General features: G+C 37.6%; 1 protein-coding gene and 1 pseudogene across 1 annotated transcript; one reads left to right on the plus strand and one right to left on the minus strand.

Annotated features, from left to right (window-relative positions):
• Positions 1 to 6,377, plus strand: LOC121794258 (annotated as a pseudogene).
• Positions 6,378 to 6,768: 391 nt separating this feature from the next.
• LOC121794268 (auxin-responsive protein IAA26-like) lies at positions 6,769 to 9,556 on the minus strand. The gene is made up of 5 exons (XM_042192359.1): positions 8,621 to 9,556; positions 7,877 to 8,142; positions 7,628 to 7,775; positions 7,174 to 7,238; positions 6,769 to 7,051 (listed from the first exon to the last, which is right to left on the minus strand). The coding sequence occupies exons 1-5, from the start codon at positions 9,010 to 9,012 to the stop codon at positions 7,014 to 7,016; spliced, it is 909 nt and encodes a 302-aa protein (XP_042048293.1). The 5' UTR covers positions 9,013 to 9,556; the 3' UTR covers positions 6,769 to 7,013.
• Positions 9,557 to 22,681: the final 13,125 nt, after the last annotated feature.

The following is a 22,681-nucleotide window of genomic DNA, read 5'->3' on the forward strand; positions in this document are numbered from 1 at the left end:
TTAAAAAAAATGAAATAAACAAATATCTTTCCCATTACTTTCAACTCAAATCGCCGCTGTTACTTCAACCGGCGAAGCTCCTTTACCCCTTCAATTTCTCTAGATTTCTCTGTCTAGGGTTTATCTAATAGATCTATCACTTTGTTTTTCTCATTTTTTCGGAAATTTGTATGGATTTCTAGGGTTATTTGTTCGGTTTTGGTATTGATCGTTTAGGAATTTTGGGGTAAGAGGAGCATTCGGAATACTGCGATCTGAGTTTGGATTGAAGGTAACGGTTATACGAGTCAAATTTCCGGGTGTTTTGGGTTTTTACCGATTGTGGGTTTAAGGCTTTGGATCGGTGGTTAGGGTTTTGTCTGTTGGTGTCGCTTGATTGGGGTGAGATTAGTTTTTTAATAGGGTTAGGTTTAGGGTTCTAAGAGATTTTGAGGTAGAGCTATGATTGAGTCGGATTGTTTGAAGTCATCTCCGCCGGTAGAGAAAATGCAGCCGCCAAAGCAGTGGGGAGTGGCCAAGCCCTTGTCGCTAGCTGGTCCCATTGATGCGGATATTCAGAGGAGTAGGGAGTTGGAGAAGGTTTGTTGCACTATTTACATACTGTCTGACTTCAATTTATCGTGGTTGATTAAGCCTTGTGGGATTATCATGATATGTGGCTTTGTTTCTGTTTGATTATAGTTTTTGGTGGAGTCGGGGCTTTACGAGAGTGCGGAAGAATCTGCCAAAAGGGAAGTTGTTCTTGCGCGACTTGAGCAGGTAATGATGGAAATAAACGCTATCAATGCAGCTTCAATTAATTGAACATTAGAGTGTTTCTCTAGAGCTTGGTGTTCCGTACTGCCATGTGTTTATTATAATTGTGTTGCTATATATAGTAAAGGTAGTTGAAAGGACTTTGGGTGTAGTGTACTATTTAAATCCCTGAAATTGTATTGTAGTTCTGGTTGTACATAAACAAGTGCTCTGGTAGATGCCTTCAGTCATAATCAGACTGTTCTATGATTATTTCCTTTGGGCTTGAGTTGTATTTTGAATTCTTGAAGATACTAGAGTTAGTGCAATATTTGTTGTAGACCTGTAAACTGTAAACCTGAATGCGGTTGCAACTTGTGGTGCAATTTGACTTGTATGGTATATTGGTTTAGGCGCCCCTGCGTAGAAGACTGCTTACCATCTAAAGTAGACTAAACTATATCAGTGAAGGGTTCTGGCTTTACAAATGGACAGAAGTAGATGTTCATGTATTCAGTTTGTCCTCAAAATATAAGTTTTTCTTGCTTTAATAAATACTCCCTCCGTCCGTCATTAGAAGTCCCGGTTTACCATTTTAGTGTTTCCGCCATTAGGAGTCCCGGTTCACTTTTACTATAAATAAATGGTAGGTTGACTCCACATTCCACTCAAATTTTATTATAACACTAATATATGAAAATGGGTCCCACATTCCACTATCCTTTTCCATCCAATTTCCTTTATATATCTTAAATCCCGTGCGGAATCAAATGGTACTCCTAATGGCGGACGGAGGGAGGAACTTAAAAGTGAATCAAGCAAATTCCCAATCCGTTGTTCCCCCTTTATAGCAATGTAGTGTAGACCTTGCAATGTCTGTTGGAAGAAAAGAAATGAAATCTACTAGCTGTGGAATTTTCATATAGGTGATTATTATCAACATGAGTTGTTGCAAGTTTATAGTTCCCAGAATCCAACTATTGGATGTTGAATAAGTATACTTTAATATCTAGTTTTGAGTTTGTTGATGCCGGTTACTGTGATAATTTATAAGTTTCCTTCTACTTAATGCAATTTGGTGTAAACAGATACTAGTTTTGATTTTTAGTTAGCGCATATGTTAAATGTATACATTCAGTAATAATCCTTATTCCAAGGTTACCTTATTATATTCTTAATTCTCTATTGTAGATTGTGAAAGATTGGGTGAAAGGGCTTACTCGGTTGAGGGGATACACCGATCAAATGGTGGAAGATGCCAATGCTGTTATTTTTACTTTTGGTTCTTATAGACTTGGTGTAAGTAGCTTACATACATTATTGGATAATTTCATCATCTACAACATTTTATTTACACTTGAAGCTGGAGTATTTTACTTTTGCTTCTTTTTATGAGAATGTCTTGGTGTGAGGGGTTTGTATATAAGATTGTAACTTTTGAAAATGTTTGTGAAAAATGCTGTATTTTCAACTACAAGTAATTGTATGCAGTTTGCCTGACTGGCTTTATAAACATAGTGATTGATTGGTTAGATTAAAATATAATAATTGCAACTATTAGAGGTTTTAATATAATACTATCCTAAACCAATTTGGGATTAAACAATAGTAATATCTTACTCAATTATGCTGGCTGTGTATCTGATGCAATACAGTTATGGGTATGCTATTATTTATTGATTTTTATTTGCATATTTTATCATTTTGGATTCTAGATATTCTATAATGTAGATCTTGGTAGTGCTTTTAATCCTTAAATTACTTTCGAATTGATCTTCCGCTTTATGTTTTTCAATGCATATCTTGAGGATTCAGGTTTCTTTGCTAAGTTTTGGTTTATTTAACCAGGTTCATGGACCTGGTGCGGACATCGACACATTGTGTATTGGACCATCTTATGTTAACCGGGAGGTACAGTGTCAAGATTTTACTATTCTGGAGCTGGTCTTTAAATGTATTGATTGAGCTCATCGGAATATTTTGTTTACAGGAAGACTTCTTTTTTGTACTCCATAACATTTTGGCTGAAACGGAAGAAGTTTCTGAACTTCAACCAGTACCTGATGCTCACGTCCCTGTTATGAAATTCAAGCTTGATGGAATATCAATTGATCTTCTGTACGCAAGTATTTCACTGCTGGTCGTTCCAGATGTGAGTTTTTAAGTTTTATGCATCAAAATAGTTACAAATTTCTCGTTTGTGCATGCTTTTAATACTACAGGAGTTCTAAATATAGTTCTTTTGCTTCCTAATATAAAAACCAGGCTCATTACATCAGTTAGACAAGTGTAATCCAGTTAGGAAATTTTTTTTTAATGTCATTCTTATGTGGATGACTGTGTTATTGTTCCAGAAGTGGTTAGTTTATTTTAATGTCATTCTAGTTTCATATTTTCTACCTCACGATGAATTGCAAAATGAGCCAGAGAAATCTGCATTCTACTTATTTTGCATGCCTGTATAACATAGCTGTACCTTACTTTTAAGTAAATATGCTTTAATTTTTTATAATTTTAAATAATGGCTCTTAGTTTAATATGAATGTATGCAGGATTTGGATATCTCAAACATCTCTGTGTTGCATGACATAGACGAACCAACTGTTCGTAGTCTTAATGGATGCCGAGTAGCTGATCAAATCCTCAAAGTTGTTCCAAATGCTGAGGTACCTATACTAATAAACATGGATGTGGTCTACCAATCGCCTTATTCTCATATCTTACTATCATGCAATCTCAGAACTTCCGGATTACTCTGCGATGCCTAAAGTTCTGGGCTAAGAGACGTGGTGTTTATTCAAATGTAAGTTGTGTTTTCTTTAGAATACCTAATGTAGTACAATTGCCATGAAATAGTTGGTATATCTGTTAATTCCTGCAACGTATCACTTTCCATTTCATTTCAGGTGATGGGGTTTCTTGGTGGTGTGAACTGGGCTATTCTTGTTGCTCGATTATGCCAGTTTTATCCAAAAGCCAATCCTAGCATGCTAGTTTCTCGGTTCTTCAGGGTGTATACAATGTGGCGCTGGCCAAATCCTGTGATGCTTTGTGAAATTGAGGATAATGAACTTGGATATTCTGTATGGGATCCTCGTAAGAATCCTTGGGATCGAACTCATCTCATGCCAATCATAACCCCTTCCTACCCATGCATGAACTCCAGTTACAATGTTTCATCTAGTACTCGTCGGGTTATGGCAGAACAGTTCCAGTTTGCTAAAAAGATCTGTGAGGTAGGATACTCTTGCACCTTTTTGATGCTGTCGTTTTGCAGTTTAATATTGGTCTCTTTCAACTTCCGCCCTGTAATCAGATGTGTTTGATTTGCATCTACAGGATATTGAGCTGAATAAGTTGCGATGGAATGCTTTATTCGAACCATATTTATTCTTCGAGAGCTATAAAAATTATCTACAGGTCGACATCATTGCATCTGATCTTGATGACTTGCGATCTTGGAGAGGTTGGGTTGAATCCCGTTTGAGACAGCTAACTTTGATGGTAATGTCTCTTGTTTTGGTTTCCTAGAAATATTATTGTTGTGTTTTTTTAATGTATTTTACAAGAACCCTGGGGCTGTTTCGTAAGTTTCATCAAGGTTTTTCTTCTCCTATTTGTGGTTTCCAATGGACATGTGCAGATAGAGCGCGATACAACTGGGAAGTTACAATGTCATCCTTACCCACATGATTATGTTGATTCCTCAAAGCAGTGTGCACATTGTGTCTTTTTCATGGGCTTACAAAGGAAGCAAGGAGAGGTCATTAAAGAAGGCCAGCAGTTTGATATCCGTCAGACTGTTGATGAATTTAGACATCAAATAAATTCATACATGTACTGGAAGCCTGGGATGGATATATATGTTTCTCATGTTCGTAGAAAGCAAATTCCCTCTTATGTATTTCCAGAGGGCTACAAAAGAAGTCGACATACGAGATCACTAAGTCAGCAACAAGTTGATAAGAATTCTAGCGAAGGCAATGAGGGCTGCAGGACAGACTCTGCTGAGAGGATCCCAAAACGAAAGAGGAGCTGTGATGGATCAGAGCTGGAGGAAAGTCCTGAGAAGAGACCCTCCATTAGTCCTCAGAGGCAGTTATCAGTTTCACCGGAGTATATTGTTCGGGAAATTCATTGAGAGGCAGTTGCACTCCGGTGTTCGAAACAACAATGGGGAGCCCAACGGTGATTGTAGAATCTATGCCTAACAATGAAATGGCCAAAGTAGTCCCTGTGGTTATGGAGGATGTGCAAACCAGATGTAATGGAAATGACTTGCACTTTGATGATTGCAATAAAGAGAGGAATTCAATCCCAATGCAGATGCAGTCAAACCAGGGGATGCGATGTGCAGAATTTTCTGACGTTACTAACATCACAAGTTCTTGCACTGCTCAACATTTGAGTACCAGTAACAGTAAGGATACAGAGATTGATAATGAAGGATCTTTACTAATTAGATCAAGTGAGGTTAGTGCAAAGCTGCTTATGGATAATGGATGTCAGAATGGTGCTTCTGTTCTTGGGAATGGACTAAGAGAGAAGCTACAGGTTTTGGATATAAGTTTCTTTGTTCATTTATTTTAATATGCATGAGCTATGCTGTTTTGTACTTGAATTTGATATGATTTATGATGTGCCCATTTATTCTGACAGTCTTGGGTTATTGTTTATTTTAACTTCAAATTTTCACGGGCTGAAGTTATGCTATTCTTGACTAGTGTTAGTATGGTATCTATATTCTTAACATTTCTATCAGTCACACGTGCATGCTTTTCCATGAACCACATTGTGGAATTCTTGAATTATTGTGTTTTAATTATTACTACTAACAGAATTGATAATCTTGTTTCTTTGTTTTCACATGAAGCCTAATGGGCCGCTCGCGATGGTTCTCAAATCTGTAGATGGAGTTGGGTCAGAACCTGTTGAGAAGAATGTCATGAGGCATGTTTATTGAAATTTTAAAATTACATATCCCTTTTAATTACCTCTTTACAATATCGTCTTTATGCTGCTCTGGCTTTGTTACTTTTGTCTATTAATGCAGTAACAGGCTGAGCCTCACTTCAACTGCCTGAATGTAAAGATGATACGAAGGCTTGTCAATTCACTGCCTAAATGAAGAAGTTACCTGGATTGGTGTCACATGACTGAAAGCCAGCAGCTCGGGTAAGTACCGTATTCATTGCTGGCTTTCATATGTTTCTTTATGTTTCCAGCCATGAAATCTTCGAAGGAAAACCGAGTAGCGTCAATCTGAGGAAAACCACCCTCTGGACATTTTGAATTCCTTATGTATAGTTTTTTGGATTAGAGGGCTCCATGGTGCAAAGTGATTCCGTTACTCCTCTGGAAAGAGATTGAATCTTATTATACTGACTTCGTTAACTATGTGAAGATTTGTATTTGCATGGTTGTTGAAGGTTCTGCTATATTATGATACCGTTACCAAAGAGAGTTCGTTTGTATGTTCTAGAGGATTTTTTATGAAGTGTTAGGGTGTGGAGTGTTTCATTTCATTGTTAGTTGATAAGGATTACACCTTAGTGTCCTTGTAATCAATCCTCTAGACTTGAATCTGTACATCGTTAACATATGAAGCCTTGTTCGTCATCTTCTATATATTGTTTTACTCAGCACGGCTACTTGTGTGTTTATATGTTTTCCGAGTTACTACTTGTGTGCGGTTTTAGAGTATACGGAGTATTATTCTCTCCATCTTCGAACAATAGCGCTGTTAATATATGATGTGCTTAAACTGATACGGGCCTCATACCTTCAGACGTCAATATGTATCTGCGAGCCGAAGTCCAGAAACTCAGCCAACGGAAGCCACACGACACGACGTGCCAGATCACATGCCTAGTCAAATGTAGAGTTCATGTTTAAAGATCGTCTAACTTATCCCACATCTTCCTTTATTTTTACATAATCTTGTAAATGAGAATCATTTGAGAAATAAAAATTACCCCTTCAGTAAGTTTTCATTCATAGGTAGTCAAACAAACAGATATCAACAATCAAACGGAAATAAAAACAAAAGTACATACAAAACCAGATGTCCAAAGCAGAGAAAAAAGGTCCAAATTCTTTACATACAGGCTTTGAGTTACACCTTCACTACAAAACCCAGAAATGGCCTAATGTTTCAACAGCACAAACAGTTATATGGTCTTCAAAATATACATTTGAATCCAGAAAAAACACAAGAAAAATGAGTCCTCGTCCTCAAAAAGTCGATGCTAAACACGAAATAGACATCCTCGCTACACTTAATTGTTCATGGCAATCTTTCCCTGTTTAGGTCCACCTACAATAGCAACATCGATCCAAAAATGGCACCCGTTAAAACTAAGCTTCGATAGATATCTCACTTCCGATTTTTGCATGACAAGTAAGGAGTTTGATGTCAGTAGGGAGTAGAAAGCTCACGAGACAATGCAGACAGTTCTGAGGTTTTCAGCACGCGAAGCCTTTTCACTGTTGAGACGAACATGCTAACAATAACAGAAAACTTTCATAAGTATGAAATTAAGCATTTGGAATGTAACCATAATTTTCATTTTTGAAGGCAATCACAAGATCTCTATGAGTTGTTAGTCATATTAATGATGCAATGGGATTGGTTTTAAAATATTTACCAAAGAGTTTCAGACAATAACTTGACAATTTAAGAAGCATTTGTCTGATTCAAACACATTAAAGAATCAAACAAAAGCAAAGGAATTTAAGCTGCATAAGAATCCAAGTGAAATACATTACTATATATCAAATCTGCATCATCTCATACTATATAAAACTAAATTAAATCAAGCCAAATGTGACAGAGGAATACACACAATAAACAAAATTAAGGGATACTATCCATGGATACAAAGATGCTTACTGCCAAGGAACATCACCAACAAGCATCCTGTCACCTTCATGATCCTCATACACGAGGGTATATTCCCCGCTCCCGTCCAATAAGCCTCCGATCTTCTCCACTCCATCGCCCTCGTCTTTGATCCCACCACTGCACGATTTCTTCTGCACTGCAAAATGGATCAAACAAACAACAAGCTCATTCGAATCATTCATTATTCAGTCGTAGCATTGCTCAAACCGACTCGTATTAGTTTGAACAAAGGCCAACCTGCAAGAAGGCCCCTGAAGAGCTCATCAACTGCAAATGACAGCTTTTCATAAGTATTGTATGATTTCAGATCAACTTTCCTCCCAATGGGAACACCATCCATGTTGATCTTCACAAAGGGAGTTCTTGAGGATTTTTCGACAGTCGAAACCTTGCTCGGAGCAACATCAGGTGAGTCTGAAGCTTGTTTGGAGAAACTGCCGCTGGCAATATTTTTTCTGAATGAACGAATTGGAGGCCATCCCACCACTGTAGCTGGTGCAGTTCTTTTATTTTATTTTTGCATCATTAGGAAAAGGATAGAGTTAATCAATCAACTACTCCATATTAAATCCAAAGCATGAAAAATCCATTTTATAATAACACAATCACAACATTGAATTAAAACGGTTTGCATCATTAGGAAAAAAATAAGACTTAATTAATCAACTACTATGATAAATCCTAAGCATGAAAGATTCAATTTTTCATAATACAATGAATTACAAGATCATTAGACATTGGAAAGAATCTTGAAAAATGGATAGGGTTTTGATTCTTTTCACAGATGGGGAATATGGGAATTCAAGGAGAAAGGGAAAGCACAATAAATGAGGAAGGTAAAACAAATCTGCCAAATGCATGGACCACAAGATACATGACAATTAAATGCAGGGAGAGAGAGAAAAAAGAGAAAGAAAGTGAATATACTCTTGCACAAAAGGCAAAAACTACAGGCAAAATGGAAGATAAAGGTGAGAACACCTTTTCTGAGCAGTGTTGTGCATAGCTGTATTTGCTGCTGAAAATGCCTTAGTTTCTGCTGCTGCTCTATTGCTACAGAGCTGTGAGGATTCCCTTCTGACAGGATGGAGATATGAAGTTTGGAGGTGCTGCCATGGAGATGGAGGTTTCAAGACTGTATTTTGAGGACAAGGGCCTAGAGAGAAAAGTCCATTTCTCTCTCTAGAGATGGTGGTGTTGCTTTCTTCAAAGCTCCATTCTCCTCCCGGTGGAGCAAGCCTTAGCTCAAGCTTCTTCTCCTCTGATATCCCATGGCTTCTTTCCACTGCCCTTATACCCACCCATTCTCCTCCTTTCGCAATCAAATCCAGCAGCTGAGGACACCCTTCATCTTCCCTTGAATAATCCTCCATTAACACACAGATAAAAACCAGAGAGAGAGAAGTGTGTGTATGACCAACTATGCAAACGAGATCACAACAAGAACACAGTAAAGATCGAATCTTTAAAGGGATTGGAGAGAAGGGCTTAAAGTAACGAGAGCCCACATTTGAGAGGAAGCCACAACCGATCTTCTTCGAAGACAGCACGAGGAAAAGAGGCAGACTTTTGGCGAACAGAGCGTCGTCAAGGACAAGAAGGGAGCTTTTTGGAGAAAAAGAAATGATGGAAATGGAAGGAAAGGGGGCTCAAGCGGAAAGAGATGCAATATGCAATCATGCTTTTGAGGCTGGTGATTTCTTTCTTTCCCTCTCCTAAATCTTTACAGAGACATGAGAAATGGAAGAGAGAGAGAGAGAGGAGACGAGAGATATACAAGTAGAGAGATTCTCTTCTATCGTAGTAGCTCTAAAACTAGAAACGGAATTAGAACGAAATGCACGCAACCAACTATGTAACGTTGTCTGATGCGGCGGCAAGCAAAAGCGTGCTGACTTTTACCTCTATCTTCAAGACAATACTCCACTTTAATACAAGTATTATACATATATGTAATGACAAAAGTTCCTTAGTAATTCAGCACAGTACCCTAAGAACATGCTTACTTATCTTAATCAAGACTCCAACTTTAATTACAAAATCATTCAAGATCATTGAATTGTGGATATAAATTATAATTGAGCTAGTATTAAACAACCCCTTTTAATTTTGTGGTAAAAGGTTGAGATCTTTAGTCCCTTCCACTTTGATGCTATCACATTTACCCTCCAAAAATGGGTTAATAGCTCCAACACTATGCTACCACCATAGTTCCCAACACTTTGCAAGAGGGCCCTCGTGATTTATTGGGGGTCAATGCATGCCACTCTCTCCCACTACCAAGTTAATCGATTCATATTTTGCTGAATATCTTAAATTAAATGAGTCATTATTTTTAAGCATAAAAAATCAACTTTTTTTAATCTTTGTAGTGGATTATCGGAAGGCACTCCTTCCGTTCCTAAAAATTTGTCATCTATTTCCTTTTTCGTCCGTCCCTAAAAATTTGTCACCTTTCACTTTTACCATTTTTGGTAGTGGACCCTACATTCCACTAACTCATGCACACTCACATTTTATTATAAAACTAATATATAAAAGTAGTATACACATGGCACCAACTTTTTCAACCCACTTTATATTGCACTTATTAAAACCCGTGCCGGGTCAAATGGTGACGAATTTTTGGGGACGGAGGGAGTAACAATTAAGAGGGAGAGGGAGAGGGAGAGGGAGAGGGAGAGGGAGAGGGAGAGGGGGAGATTTGCAGGCAGTGCAATAAAAACATGCAGATCCTATGATATTGTCTGCTAGCTACTCTCCGTCCACAGCCAACTAGAGCTAAAGATACGGTGTGTGCACGGCCTACGGTATGGGTCAAAAGTCAACCATTGCATTTACACCATCTTTTTTTATATATATAAAAATGACAATTATCATTCCATTTTTTATTCGTTTAAATTGTGGTTGTGGGAAAAGGAAAAAGTACGGGGCCAACTTGGGTTCAATCGTATTCTAATTGTTGGTTTTCACATTTGATTATTTCCAAATAAAATATTCCACTACAATAAATAATCTACATTTTGATGTGATGCGGATTTTTGATGTAGTAGTAATTTTTAGATCGTGTTTGTGATAAATAGGGGTGCAAAATAAAAGTAAAATGTGATGAAAAGGTCAAAAATGAGAAATTAAAAAATATTGTGGGATATTAAAAATAACAAAGTGTGTGCGTTTTAGACTGAATTCTTATGAAATTGTTATTAATCAATCTAGACCCATTATCATCGTTATTTATGTGTTACTACCTCTCATTTTTTATAAGTCGACAGTTGAATATTCAACTTTTTTGATACTATACGTAGTCAATCATCCACTTTAAATATGAAAAATGATTTCACTTGGTTTGTGGGTTGTGGGCCTCCAAGAAGTTGGGCCAAATAAGACCAATCTGAAGTAAGTACAACTTTCAATACTATTATTGGAGTATTTAATTATTAATTGTTAGTGCCATGACTCTTCATATTTAATAGGTTTCCATGCTTTTATATATTTGTCCCCTATTTATCTCCATGTATTTTCATTTTTTATTGATTGGTTCTATATTGCTGATTGGTAGAAAAGCACTAGCAATTGAGATTATTAGGCCTGCAAATTTAGTCCGCGGATTTCGGGTATACCCAATCCCGACCCAATACCCTACGAGTTTTGGGTACCCGAAACCTGAAATTATGGGTTCGGGTACGGGTTTGGGTAGTTAATGTTAGGATTTTTCGGGTTTAGGGTACCCGAAACCCGTATTAGGGTACATGACTAATACCCGATTAATTATGTATTTGTGATAAATATTTTTATTTAGTAGGGTAAATCTAGAGTAAATTTATTTAATCACATGTAGATTTATGCCAAAAAATTCTTTATTTTAAAATTAAGTAGTGTATATTTGTCTAATGTCTATTATATGCATATATAGTCATAGAATCACAATCTAGAGAAAGCTAAAGCATTAGAATTGAAGTTTAGACTTTTAATAATAGTCAATAAATAGTATTATTGTGTTATTTTTAATAATTTCTATTCTTATCACAATATAATTTATATAAAATAATAAATTTGAAATACTAATTTCGGGTTTATGGGTACCCGATTAGTTAGGTTCAGGTACCCGCACTGGGTATTAGGGTACCCGAATTCACATACGGGGCGGATATTGGATATGATATTTGAGATTTCGGGTTCGGGTACCCGTGGCTACCCGAATTTACATGCCTAGATATTATACTAGAGGCATTCTAATATCAAAAAACTATTTTTAGTCCAATAGGTAGGCTTGTTCGCTTAATGTTCCCCTAAAGTCAAGCAACTTGACTTGCAGTCTTGCACCCTATTATAAAGTGTCCATCACATAAAAAAATATATTAAGAAACAATGCAAAATTTTATTTCCATTCGTGAGATATTTCTTTCCAATACAGAATTGAAGAAAATAGTGTTTATTAAGTTAAGTGAAGAAAGAATAAAGTAAAATATTAGAATTTAATATAGAATTGAAGAAAGAATAAAGTAAGATATTAGAAGTTAATACATAATTGAAGAAAATAGTGTTTATTAAGTTAAGTGAAAAATAATAAAGTAAAATATTAGAAGTATTGAATTTTTTGTTAAAAAAAATAGAGATACATATCGATGAAAGAACATGAAACCATTATGTTTCAATAGAGGTAAGATTGGAGGCAATGAAGTAGGTAAGTGATTGGATTTTATGTGTTGTTCCAACCACGTCTGGATATGTTAATGTGTCTTGGATGATCCACATCTCAGGGTTAGATATGGGTCTCACCAGAAGAAGATCTTACGCCATTTACTATGGCTTTAGAGGAATGCTCAAAGGCCCTAACCGGTCTTCATGGAGACCGAGGACCCAATACAACCTCTCAGCCATGTCTTCTTGATCAATTCTGTATATCTAAGTGTCATGTCGTGATGTCTAAAAATCTTACAATAAGAAAGGGTCGTAAGAGAAGTAAGAACAACTTTCGACCCGACCTTACTATAACCAACCTCACAGATCCAATTCAATCTTTTACACCAACGTATCCTACTCTCTCGATTAGCTCATCAAAAAGACTGCTAAATCTTTCAAAAAGAAATATGAATCTTCTATAGATCAAGATTTAAAAATAATTTCAGAAACATATCTGATATAAAATTAAAGAAATTATAAAACAATAAAGTCCTTGAAACCTATTTAGATTTTATCTTATAAACATATGAAAATTACATCAAGTCTTAGAAACCCATATTCTTCTCCTGTATTCTGAATAAATATATGATGAATTTTCTTAAAAAAAGCTAAAGGTGATGATAAGATCAAAGATCGATATTTTTTCGAATGATATGATGATTCCTTAAATGCTATGTTCTTGAATATCGTATAATGTGATACATTGCATCTACAAAGGAATAAATAAAAAATTAACACACAAAAGTAAAAAAGCGTCGTTTCAACTTATTTTATTTTATATAAGCTATGATTAGGGGTGGGAAATTATACCGAAATACCGAAATACCGGACTTACCGTACCGGAAAAATACCGAAAATACCGATTTTTCGGTATACCGCAGTTTCCGGTACGGTATGATACCGTACCGTAGTGTTTCGGTACGGTAACGGTATCAATTTTGCTATACCGCGGTATACCGTGGTATACCGAATCCACGGTATACCGGTATACTGCGGTATACCGAATCTGCGGTATATACCGAATATTCGGTATACCGCGGTATACCGGTATACCGATAGATTATTATATATATATATATATATATATATTAATATTAAATATGTTGTAATATATATATATATATATATATATTATATTTAAAAAAATTAATACATTGATTAATACAATAAAATTAAACATTCAAATGATAATTTATTCAAACAAATTCACAATTATTTTTTTATCAACTCATCCTAATAAATATAATAAACACAATAACACATAACACCGAAAGAAGATTGGAAATACGATATCGGGATTCGAGAATATGTTTCAACAAAGCACATTTGAAAGAATTTGTATTAACTCACACCATTTAGTATATGATTCTTTGTGTAATGTCATATTCCAAATATACAAAGTAATTAAAAACTGTTTTATTCTTCGTCCCATTTCATAAAATTTCAATTAAAAATATGTGCAGCTGAAAATGAATCAAATCGTTTAATTAGTGTTTAATTCATTGTATGTTATCGTATTTTATATACTACTACTTAAATTGAAGGATGAATAAACTATTGGAACAATCTATATAACCACACACAATTAAATTATATGAATAGTTTATGTACATTCCATGTATAGGAGTAGTATAAAAATATTTAATACTTGTATATTTTAATTTGTAATAATATTTTGCAATTATTTTCGATCATCTCACACGCAAATTATTGGTTTTCTCAAATATATACAATATATATGCAAAATTAATCTAGACAAATAAAAGTTTAAGAATAACTTCAGTTTTGTTTAGCTAATTATAATGAAATAAAAGGTCCTATTTAAATTTCAATTTGGATTTATATTGAAGTAGATCGACATAAAAAAAATTTAATTATCCCTAAATATTTGATCCACATATCTTTATCTTGACAAAAAATTCCATGGTCAAGGAATACCAACTTGGCAATCCTACTTGGTATGCCATATCAATAAAATTGTGACAAATGGAAATACATATATCCCTAATTCCAATTAGATGTATAAACTATTGGAACTATCTATATAACCACACACAATTAAATTATATGAATAGTTTATGTACATTCCATGTATAGGAGTAGTATAAAAATATTTAATACTTGTATATTTTAATTTGTAATCATATTTTGCAATTATTTTCGATCATCTCACACGCAAATTATTGGTTTTCTCAAATATATACAATATATATGCAAAAATAATCTAGACAAATAAAAGTGTAAGAATAACTTCAGTTTTGTTAGTTGAAACTATAAATTAAAATAACAATATGAAAGATTATATACGTATAGATTAAACTAAGTATATTAATAATTATATAGTGTAGCTCTTGTTTTATTTTTTCATTGCATAGTAATTTTATGAATATTATACCCAGGTTATACATTATTAAATTATAAAAAGAATTAATAATAATAATAATGATAATGATAATAATAAGATTATCTAAAAATTAATTTTATTATATTAGTAATTATTTCCGGTATACCGTTACCGTTACCATACCGTTATTACGGTATACCGTACCGTGTTTTGGTATACCGTTAAAAACGGTATACCGAAACACGGTACGGTATACCGCAATAACGGTATGGTAACGGTATAAAAAATTATCATACCGAATTTTCGGTATACCGGAATTCCGGTATACCGAAAATTCGGTATGGTATCGGTATGAAATTTTGTCATACCGTAATTTCCGGTATGGTATGCGGTATGGCACGGTCGGTACGGTATACCGTACCGACCCACCCCTAGCTATGATTAGGGGTTTAAGAAGTCGGACTAGATTTGGTTTTGATAATGACTACACTTCTTTTAATATTGGAATACATATAGTGCTATTTCTTTTTTCTCATGCGTGCATGACTCATCACAATCGGTTTTATTCGTTAGAGAGAATTAGTTATTATAATCTCTCTCACTTTCAAATTAACACCACTAATCATGATATATTGATATACATGTACATAGGCCACATACAAATAATTGAGGTCTCATCCGTGTGCAAAACGACATATTTCAGTGTTTCTCAAGACAAGGTTATTTTATTAAAATAATAAATAAACACTTATTTTACTGAAACAATGTCGTTTTGAACATTAATGAAAGATGTTGTTTTATATATACAGTTATAATAATTACGAAAAAAAATTAAACTTTATGATAAAATGTTCTCTTTTTAAATGTAATGAAATTGATCAAAATCTGATCAAATTTAATAATTTAAATTAATAATATCACTATAGACAGTTTGTTAAATAAGATAATATAAAATACAATATGAAATAAAACAAAAAGGGTGGGAGTTTGATGTATAATCATGAGACAGTACAATATTGAAATTGAGGAGACGAAATACTAGACCAATTTTTTTAGAAAAGGCAACCAAATAAAAGGTAAAAATACACATTGAGTCATGTATATATATGATATGAGCATTATTTTAGTTAATTAAATTAGAGATTTATTTATCTTTTCCATATCTTTGTTTTCTTTTTCATTAAGTTAGTTATTAGCATTATAAATAGAAGTTATTTGTAATCATTTGAGAAATCAATAAAAAAATATCAATATTATCATTCATTCTTTTCTCCAAAGTGAGAAAACTGTCTTGCTCGACGGGTGAGTCGGGCACTCGCCCGCGACAGATATTTATCGATCGCCGATCTACGGACGCCGATCAGCCCGATAGGAGGTTTATCCTATCAAATTGGTGCTTTCATCGCGATCTCACCCTCCACCGATCGAATCACAGCTATGTCGCTGCCTGACGGGAATCCACCGCGCACAGCAACTAGCCACACTGATCGAACGATAGCTACGTCGCTGCCTAACGGGAATCCGCTCGCACACAACAACTAGTTATGCCTTCCCACCATCTCGAACCAAAGTTGCGTTGCTGCCCGACGGAAGATGTTCCGCTCACAGCACCAGATTTGGTTGCCGAGTCCCGCCTGTCCGCCAAAGCTGGTGTTTCGACTCTCTCCATTGTGCGATAGTTCCCACCTTGAGGACAAGGTGGATTTTAACCGTGGGGGAGTTGATACGAGCATTATTTTAGTTAATTAAATTAGGGATTTGCATATCTTTTCCATATCTTTATTTTCTTGTTCATTAAGTTAGTTATTAGCATTATAAATAGAAGTTATTGTAATCATTTGAAAAATCAATCAAGAATATCAATATTATCTTTCATTCTTTTCACCAAACTGAGAAAACTGTCTTGCTCGACGGGTGAGTCGGGCACTCGCTCGCAACAGATATTTATCGATCGCCGATCTACGGACGCCGATCAGCCCGATAGGAGGTTTATCCTATCAATATACTCCCATCATCACTTGACACCAAGGAACTATTCAACTATATATTCAAGAAAACTATTTATAGTTACCAGCCAATCAAATTGCCCATGCCCATATTGTAGCAATGATATCAAAATTTTAAAGTGAAAAGAAGGGACACTCATATATTAATAGTTTAATACTATAAAAGAACATGAAAATATCTTGAAACGAATAGATGAATGGATAGAATGGGGTCCAAATTCCTTTGAAAAAACGTGGGAAATTAAAACTAGACATGATGGATAAAGCCATAAAGGTATGGCGACTGAATACCCTTTTAAAGAATTATGAGAAACAATTAAATGTTTTAGATAAATAATGCAAATTTTATAAAGATCTCAACTACCCACAAAGAAGGTATATATTTATATAAAAATTAAGTTAGTTCCCCATATTCCCCTCAATTATGACTTAAGGTAAGGTCTATGGACTTTCCTTGCAAAAGGAAAAAGATTAAATTAATTGGATTTAATGTGGACATTATAATTAAAAGGACTAGTTGCAAATTGCATAGTCAAGTAGTTTATGAAGCTAGTGCCCTTTTGTTTGCCACACCTTTTCCTCCTTCCAAGTTCCTTCAATTTGAATATATCACACTTCGTATTCGGTGGAAAAGATTAAAAGCATATGATTTTTTTTAATAAATATATATTCACTATTATAGATTAAATGAGAGCTACATAACATCCATATTAAGAAATCGTGACACCTAAAATGGACACACATATAGTCTAATCAACCCATATTTACTCGATTTGGTAGGGACAAAAAAAACTAAATAAGGGGAGACTTTACCCAGTATACAGTACTCCATATAATTGGATTTTTTTGCATATTTATTTGAAATATTAATTAAAATTATAATAATTAATATATTGCATCTTTATCTTTGTATAGTAACTTGAGAAAAGATTAACTTTTTAAAATTAAATATTTTCATATAGGATAATGTAATTAATAATAAAATATAACAAAATATAACTCCGAAATCATTTTAATCCTACCAAACGTTTTAAATGTGAGTTCCTCAGCAATATTTTTCCTTAGTGTAACAAATAAAGTGGGTGTGGTTTGGACTGAAAACTGGGCCTAGAATTAACTTGCCCATATTAGCCCATGATCACATTAAATTTGGGCCAACTGAAACTACTTATAATTACGATCAATTTAGTATTGTTATTTGTTACTAACTAAATAACGTAATCCTATTATAAAAATGTTGTTTGGTCATAATGGGAAACATCGAGTAATCATTGGTTTATTGAATTTCTAGATTTTGGAATTACATAGATTTATTAAAAGAATTAAATAATAGTAGTATGGAGTAGCAGTTGTTACTTGGGCCTAAACTACAAATTATTGAGTTAAGTTCAGTCCACGTGCAGGCCCACTCAGTGAATGGCCCTATTCCTACTCCCTGAATTCAAAAAAATGGCAATTTATCAAAAAATATTTTATGAATTTTGGTCAAAATCAAACAACTCCACAACTTTAAAATTTGCTAGTAAAGATAATGAATTCAAGCATGTTCTCATGCTGAAATATTCTGATTTACTATTTGTAACAAGTATGATGTTGATTTGGTGCACATGTATTGAGAAAAATGATAAAATTCACGTGTGATCTTCTCTTTGAGATTTTCAAATGTCGCATTAGAGACAATTCCATCCACTCTTTGAGATTTTCAAATGTCGCATTAGAGACAATTCCATCCAAATTAGATTGTGCAATGAGAAAATGTTAGAATTCATTGATTTACGGTTGATTTTTAAAGTTGCGAGACGAACCATAATTTGACCAAACTTCATGATTTCATCGCCTCCTAAAAAACAGGGCAAATTGCCGAAAAAATTTGATTTGTCCCACAACTTAATATAATCTAACCGGAAAAACCTTGAAGTTTCGATTTGTTTGTAGCCGAAACAAACTGTAGATCATATATCACATTCCATCAACTTAGTAGCCTTAAACAACCAACAATATCTCGTAGATCATATCACATTCCATCAATTTAGTAGCCTTTATCACATAAATCTAAATTCACTATCAAAGCTATTACATTTTCCAACCAAAATTCGAAAACTTATTACTATTATACTTGTAAATACACACTACTCAGGCCATCCGCAATGGGCGGACGATGGCACGCCCGATGGCGCGCATCGTCCGCGCCATCGATCGTCCGCGCCCATTGCGGATACGGACGATAGGTCGCGGACGATCGTCGCGGCCGATACTAAGGGCGCGGAGGATGGCGCGCCCGATGCCTATCGTCCGCGCCATCGTCCGCCCCATTGTGGCGTACACGGACGATGGCTGCGGACGATAGGCATCGGGCGCGCCATCGTCCTCCCCATTGTGGCGTACACGGACGATAGGTCGCGGACGATGGCACGCGGTTTGGTTGTTTTATAAATAGAGTTCATTCGTTTTACATTTCATTTCACAATTTCACTTTCGAAACTTACATTTACATAATTACTACGAAATGGCTTCAAGTCCAAATAGTCCTATGTTTAGTGGAGATGCGCGTTGGCCGGGTACAGAACCCGGCCAATATCGTTCGTTCGACACCAACGCCCAATACGATCCCGATTTCAGTACGGACTCGTATGGGTTGTCGGACATGGAGCCGTCTCCAACCCGACCAGTCGCCCCCTCCCGACGTGACGCCGCAGCGGCCGATCCCGACCCCGCCGCGACCGCTTCCGCCCCAGCCAAAAAGAAGCGGAACCGGCAGCGGGCGCAGAAGTTGCCGCCTCCCGGTGATTGCGATGAGTACGCCCCCGGTCGTACAAACTACACCGACGAGGAAACTCTCATTTTGGCCCGGTGTTGGGTAGATATATCGGAAGATCCGATATTCGCGAACAACCAGAGGCAGTTCGCGTACTGGGAGCGCATCGCCGACCTCTACAATGCGGCCAAGCCGCCGAACGCGTACAAGCGCAAGCGTGAGCAACTCCGCAAGCACTGGGATCAAGTGAAGAAGCAAGTGAACTTGTACGCGGCGGAGTTCGAGAAGTGCGCGCGGGCACAGGGGAGCGGCGAGAGCTGGGAAGACGTGCGTGCTAAAGCGATATTGTCGTACCGGTCGATGTTCGGCGAGTTCAAGCACGAGGCCATCTGGACGCTTTTGAGGGACAAGCAGAAATTCCAAGGTGGAATTCTGCACACTAGTGCGCCAAAGAGGATGAAGACCACCGAAGTTGGTGGTTACACGAGCAGCGGCAGCGGCAATCAACCGGTTGACCTCAACCGGTTGTACGTGGACGACAGCGGTTCCGGCACACCGATGTCCTCCCGACGTCCTCCCGGCGTCAAGGCTGCGAAGGCCAAAGGGAAGGCGGCCGCGACCTCATCCTCGACCGCTGCAACCCCACCTCCGCTCCCGGAAATGCTCCCGCCCCAGGCAGCCGAAGTGTATTCGTCGTTGGCGACAGCGTCGATGGCGAGGACGTTGTTGGAGACGCACAAGGCCCTCAAGAAGTGTACCGACCCCGACGAAGCCGAATACCTCCGGGCATTGATAGATGAACTGCGTCGGAAGTTGGGAATTGCACCGACTTAGTTTTTTTTTTTGTAAGTTGAACGGTGTAACTTCTTTTTTTATTAATGTGTCCCCGTTTGTTATTTCGACCTTTTTATTTACTCGTTATTAATTGTTAGTTGAAAACATTTAAATCAATTAAACAAATAAATAAAATGATGATGTGGCGCGCCATAGGGCGCGCCTTAGGGCGCGCCTTAGGGCGCCCCACTGCAGGTGGGGAGGTAGGAGGATAAAACTGCTGACGTGGCGCGCCATAGGGCGCGCCTTAGGGCGCGCCTTAGGGCGCCCCATTGCTAATGCCCTCAACTACCAAATCTTCATGGATACCACAAAGAACATCATCCACATTTTTTTTCCTGATCATTTGCATAGAGAAGCCAAGATCCTTCGAGGAGGGGTGAACGGCTTTCGAGCGTGAAGAACGGCCAGATTATCGATCAACAACACGTCGCCTTTCCGCCACGGAATGGCGACGCTTTCATCCTCCAAGATCCTTAGGTATTCGTGGATGATGTGTGATGGAGTACGTACTAAACAAGCCCAACAGCAGTAAAGCCCATCAGCCTAAAGCCCAAGAAAGAGTATCAGTTCGGCATGACTAAAGAGTATCAGTCCGGCATGACTAAAGAGTTCAGTTCGGCACAACCAAAGAGTTCGGCCCCAGCCTACAGCTCGGTAAAAGCCAACCAATCAAACTCTGCTCTCAGGTCGGCATCAAGCTCTACTCTCAGATCGGCAAAAGCTGCTCGGCAATAATTCAGCAGTTCGGTCTCAGTATTCGACCGAACTAGGAGACAGTGGACTCATGCAGGATTTCCACCTCCACTACACCCACGATCTATTTAGTGGTGTCAAGCAGTCATTAACTCATGCAGGATAGTGGACCCATGCAAGATCGCCACGATCTCCACGACATCCACTACCTAGTAAATGGTGCTGCATGCCACGATCTGGTTCAATGTATAAATAAGAACCTAGATCAGATAGATAGGGTTAGACTCTCTCGATCTCTAGAGATAAAATATCAAATAGCAAGTCTGTGTTGTAAGCTGTAGAAAACAGATCAAGCAATACAACTCTGCCCTCTTTTTTTCCCGTGGACGTAGATTTACCTCAGTAAATCGAACCACGTAAAATCTCTGTGTCGTGATCTGCATTTTCCTGCATTCATCACCGTCGAAAATTCGCAGATTCATCACTGGCGCCGTCTGTGGGAAACAGAGAACCAAATTTGTGATAAAGCGAATTTTTGACCCTTTTTCTACCCCAAAAAAATGCATACCAGATCACACACTACCCGTAATACCGTTCGTGATAACCGTGAGGAAGCTAGTCCAGCTCGCAGGTCTGAAAAACGGCCTCGGGAGACATCTACCTCTGGTTCTCACGAAGAAGGAACAAGCCACTCCAGGAGTCATCGCACCGAGTCTTCCCAGCAGCCCGATTTAAATGAAGCTGTCAAGCTGTTCTTGGCCGAGAAGCAGGAGGAGTTCTTAACCTTCCTGCAGAAGAGCCAACAGCCGGAGAAGACAACGACGGATTCTCCCTCCTCATCTAGGCATGAAAGTCACTACCGCAGTAGTGACGTGTCTTCCAGGAGAAAGAATCCTCAACCCCGACATGTTCCTGTTCCTCCTCGGTACCGGAACCACAGGAGAACTCCATCTCCTCCGTACCGAAGAGATGTCGGGTTCGCCATCTACGGAGCATTAAAGACTCCGTTCTCGGACGATATCACCCGAACTCCTTTGCCGCGGAACTACCGAACTCCGTCGATAACCTATGACGGACTCGTGGATCCTCATGATTTCTTGGGACGCTATCAATATAACATGGCGAACCAGGGTCTCAACGAGGTCCACATGTGCAAGCTGTTCCCCGAGCTGCTCATCGGGAACGCCAGAAGGTGGTTCGACAGCCTTCCTCAAGGCAGCATTAGATCCTACCGAGATCTAATGGATGCTTTCCACAGGAGGTTCTTTCAGAAAGCGGAAGCCCGAATTACTTCGGCTCAGCTGCTTTCCATTCGTCAAGGTCGCGACGAAAAAATCAGCGACTTTATGACAAGATTCCACAAGGAATGCCTGCAAGTAGACGATCTCAACGATCTGCTTGTCATCTCGGCATTCCAAAATGGAATCCTGCCCGGAGCTCTCTACAGGAAGCTCGTTGAGTGCGGTCCGCAGACAGCTCAGGAAATGTGGGACATTGTGGACCAGTACTCCCGGGCCGATGAGGCAGACCGTCGCAAACGGTCGTTAGACAGCTCATCGTCCCGAGGAGACAGAAGGAAGCCCGATCATAGCGATCAGGGACATCCTCGCCGGACTCCATTTGAAAGAATTCAAAGGGCTCCGGTGCAAGACAGATTGGGACCCCGTCTCAATCCCGAGAAGCCGCCCGCTCAGTTCGTACCGCTGAACAAGTCAAGAGCGGAA

The sequence above is a fragment of the Salvia splendens genome, chromosome 3 (genome assembly GCF_004379255.2).
Source record: "Salvia splendens isolate huo1 chromosome 3, SspV2, whole genome shotgun sequence".
NCBI classification, from domain to species: domain Eukaryota; kingdom Viridiplantae; phylum Streptophyta; class Magnoliopsida; order Lamiales; family Lamiaceae; genus Salvia; species Salvia splendens.

Bases quoted from the DNA above. Each gene is read 5' to 3' on its own strand.
- LOC121794268 (XM_042192359.1), bottom strand. From the start codon at position 9,012: ATGGAGGATTATTCAAGGGAAGATGAAGGGTGTCCTCAGCTGCTGGAT. The intron at 8,143-8,620 runs GTGTTCTCACCT...ATAAAATAAAAG, and splicing joins CACAACACTGCTCAGAAAAG to AACTGCACCAGCTACAGTGG. The intron at 7,052-7,173 runs GTGAGCTTTCTA...TTGCTATTGTAG, and splicing joins AGAACTGTCTGCATTGTCTC to GTGGACCTAAACAGGGAAAG.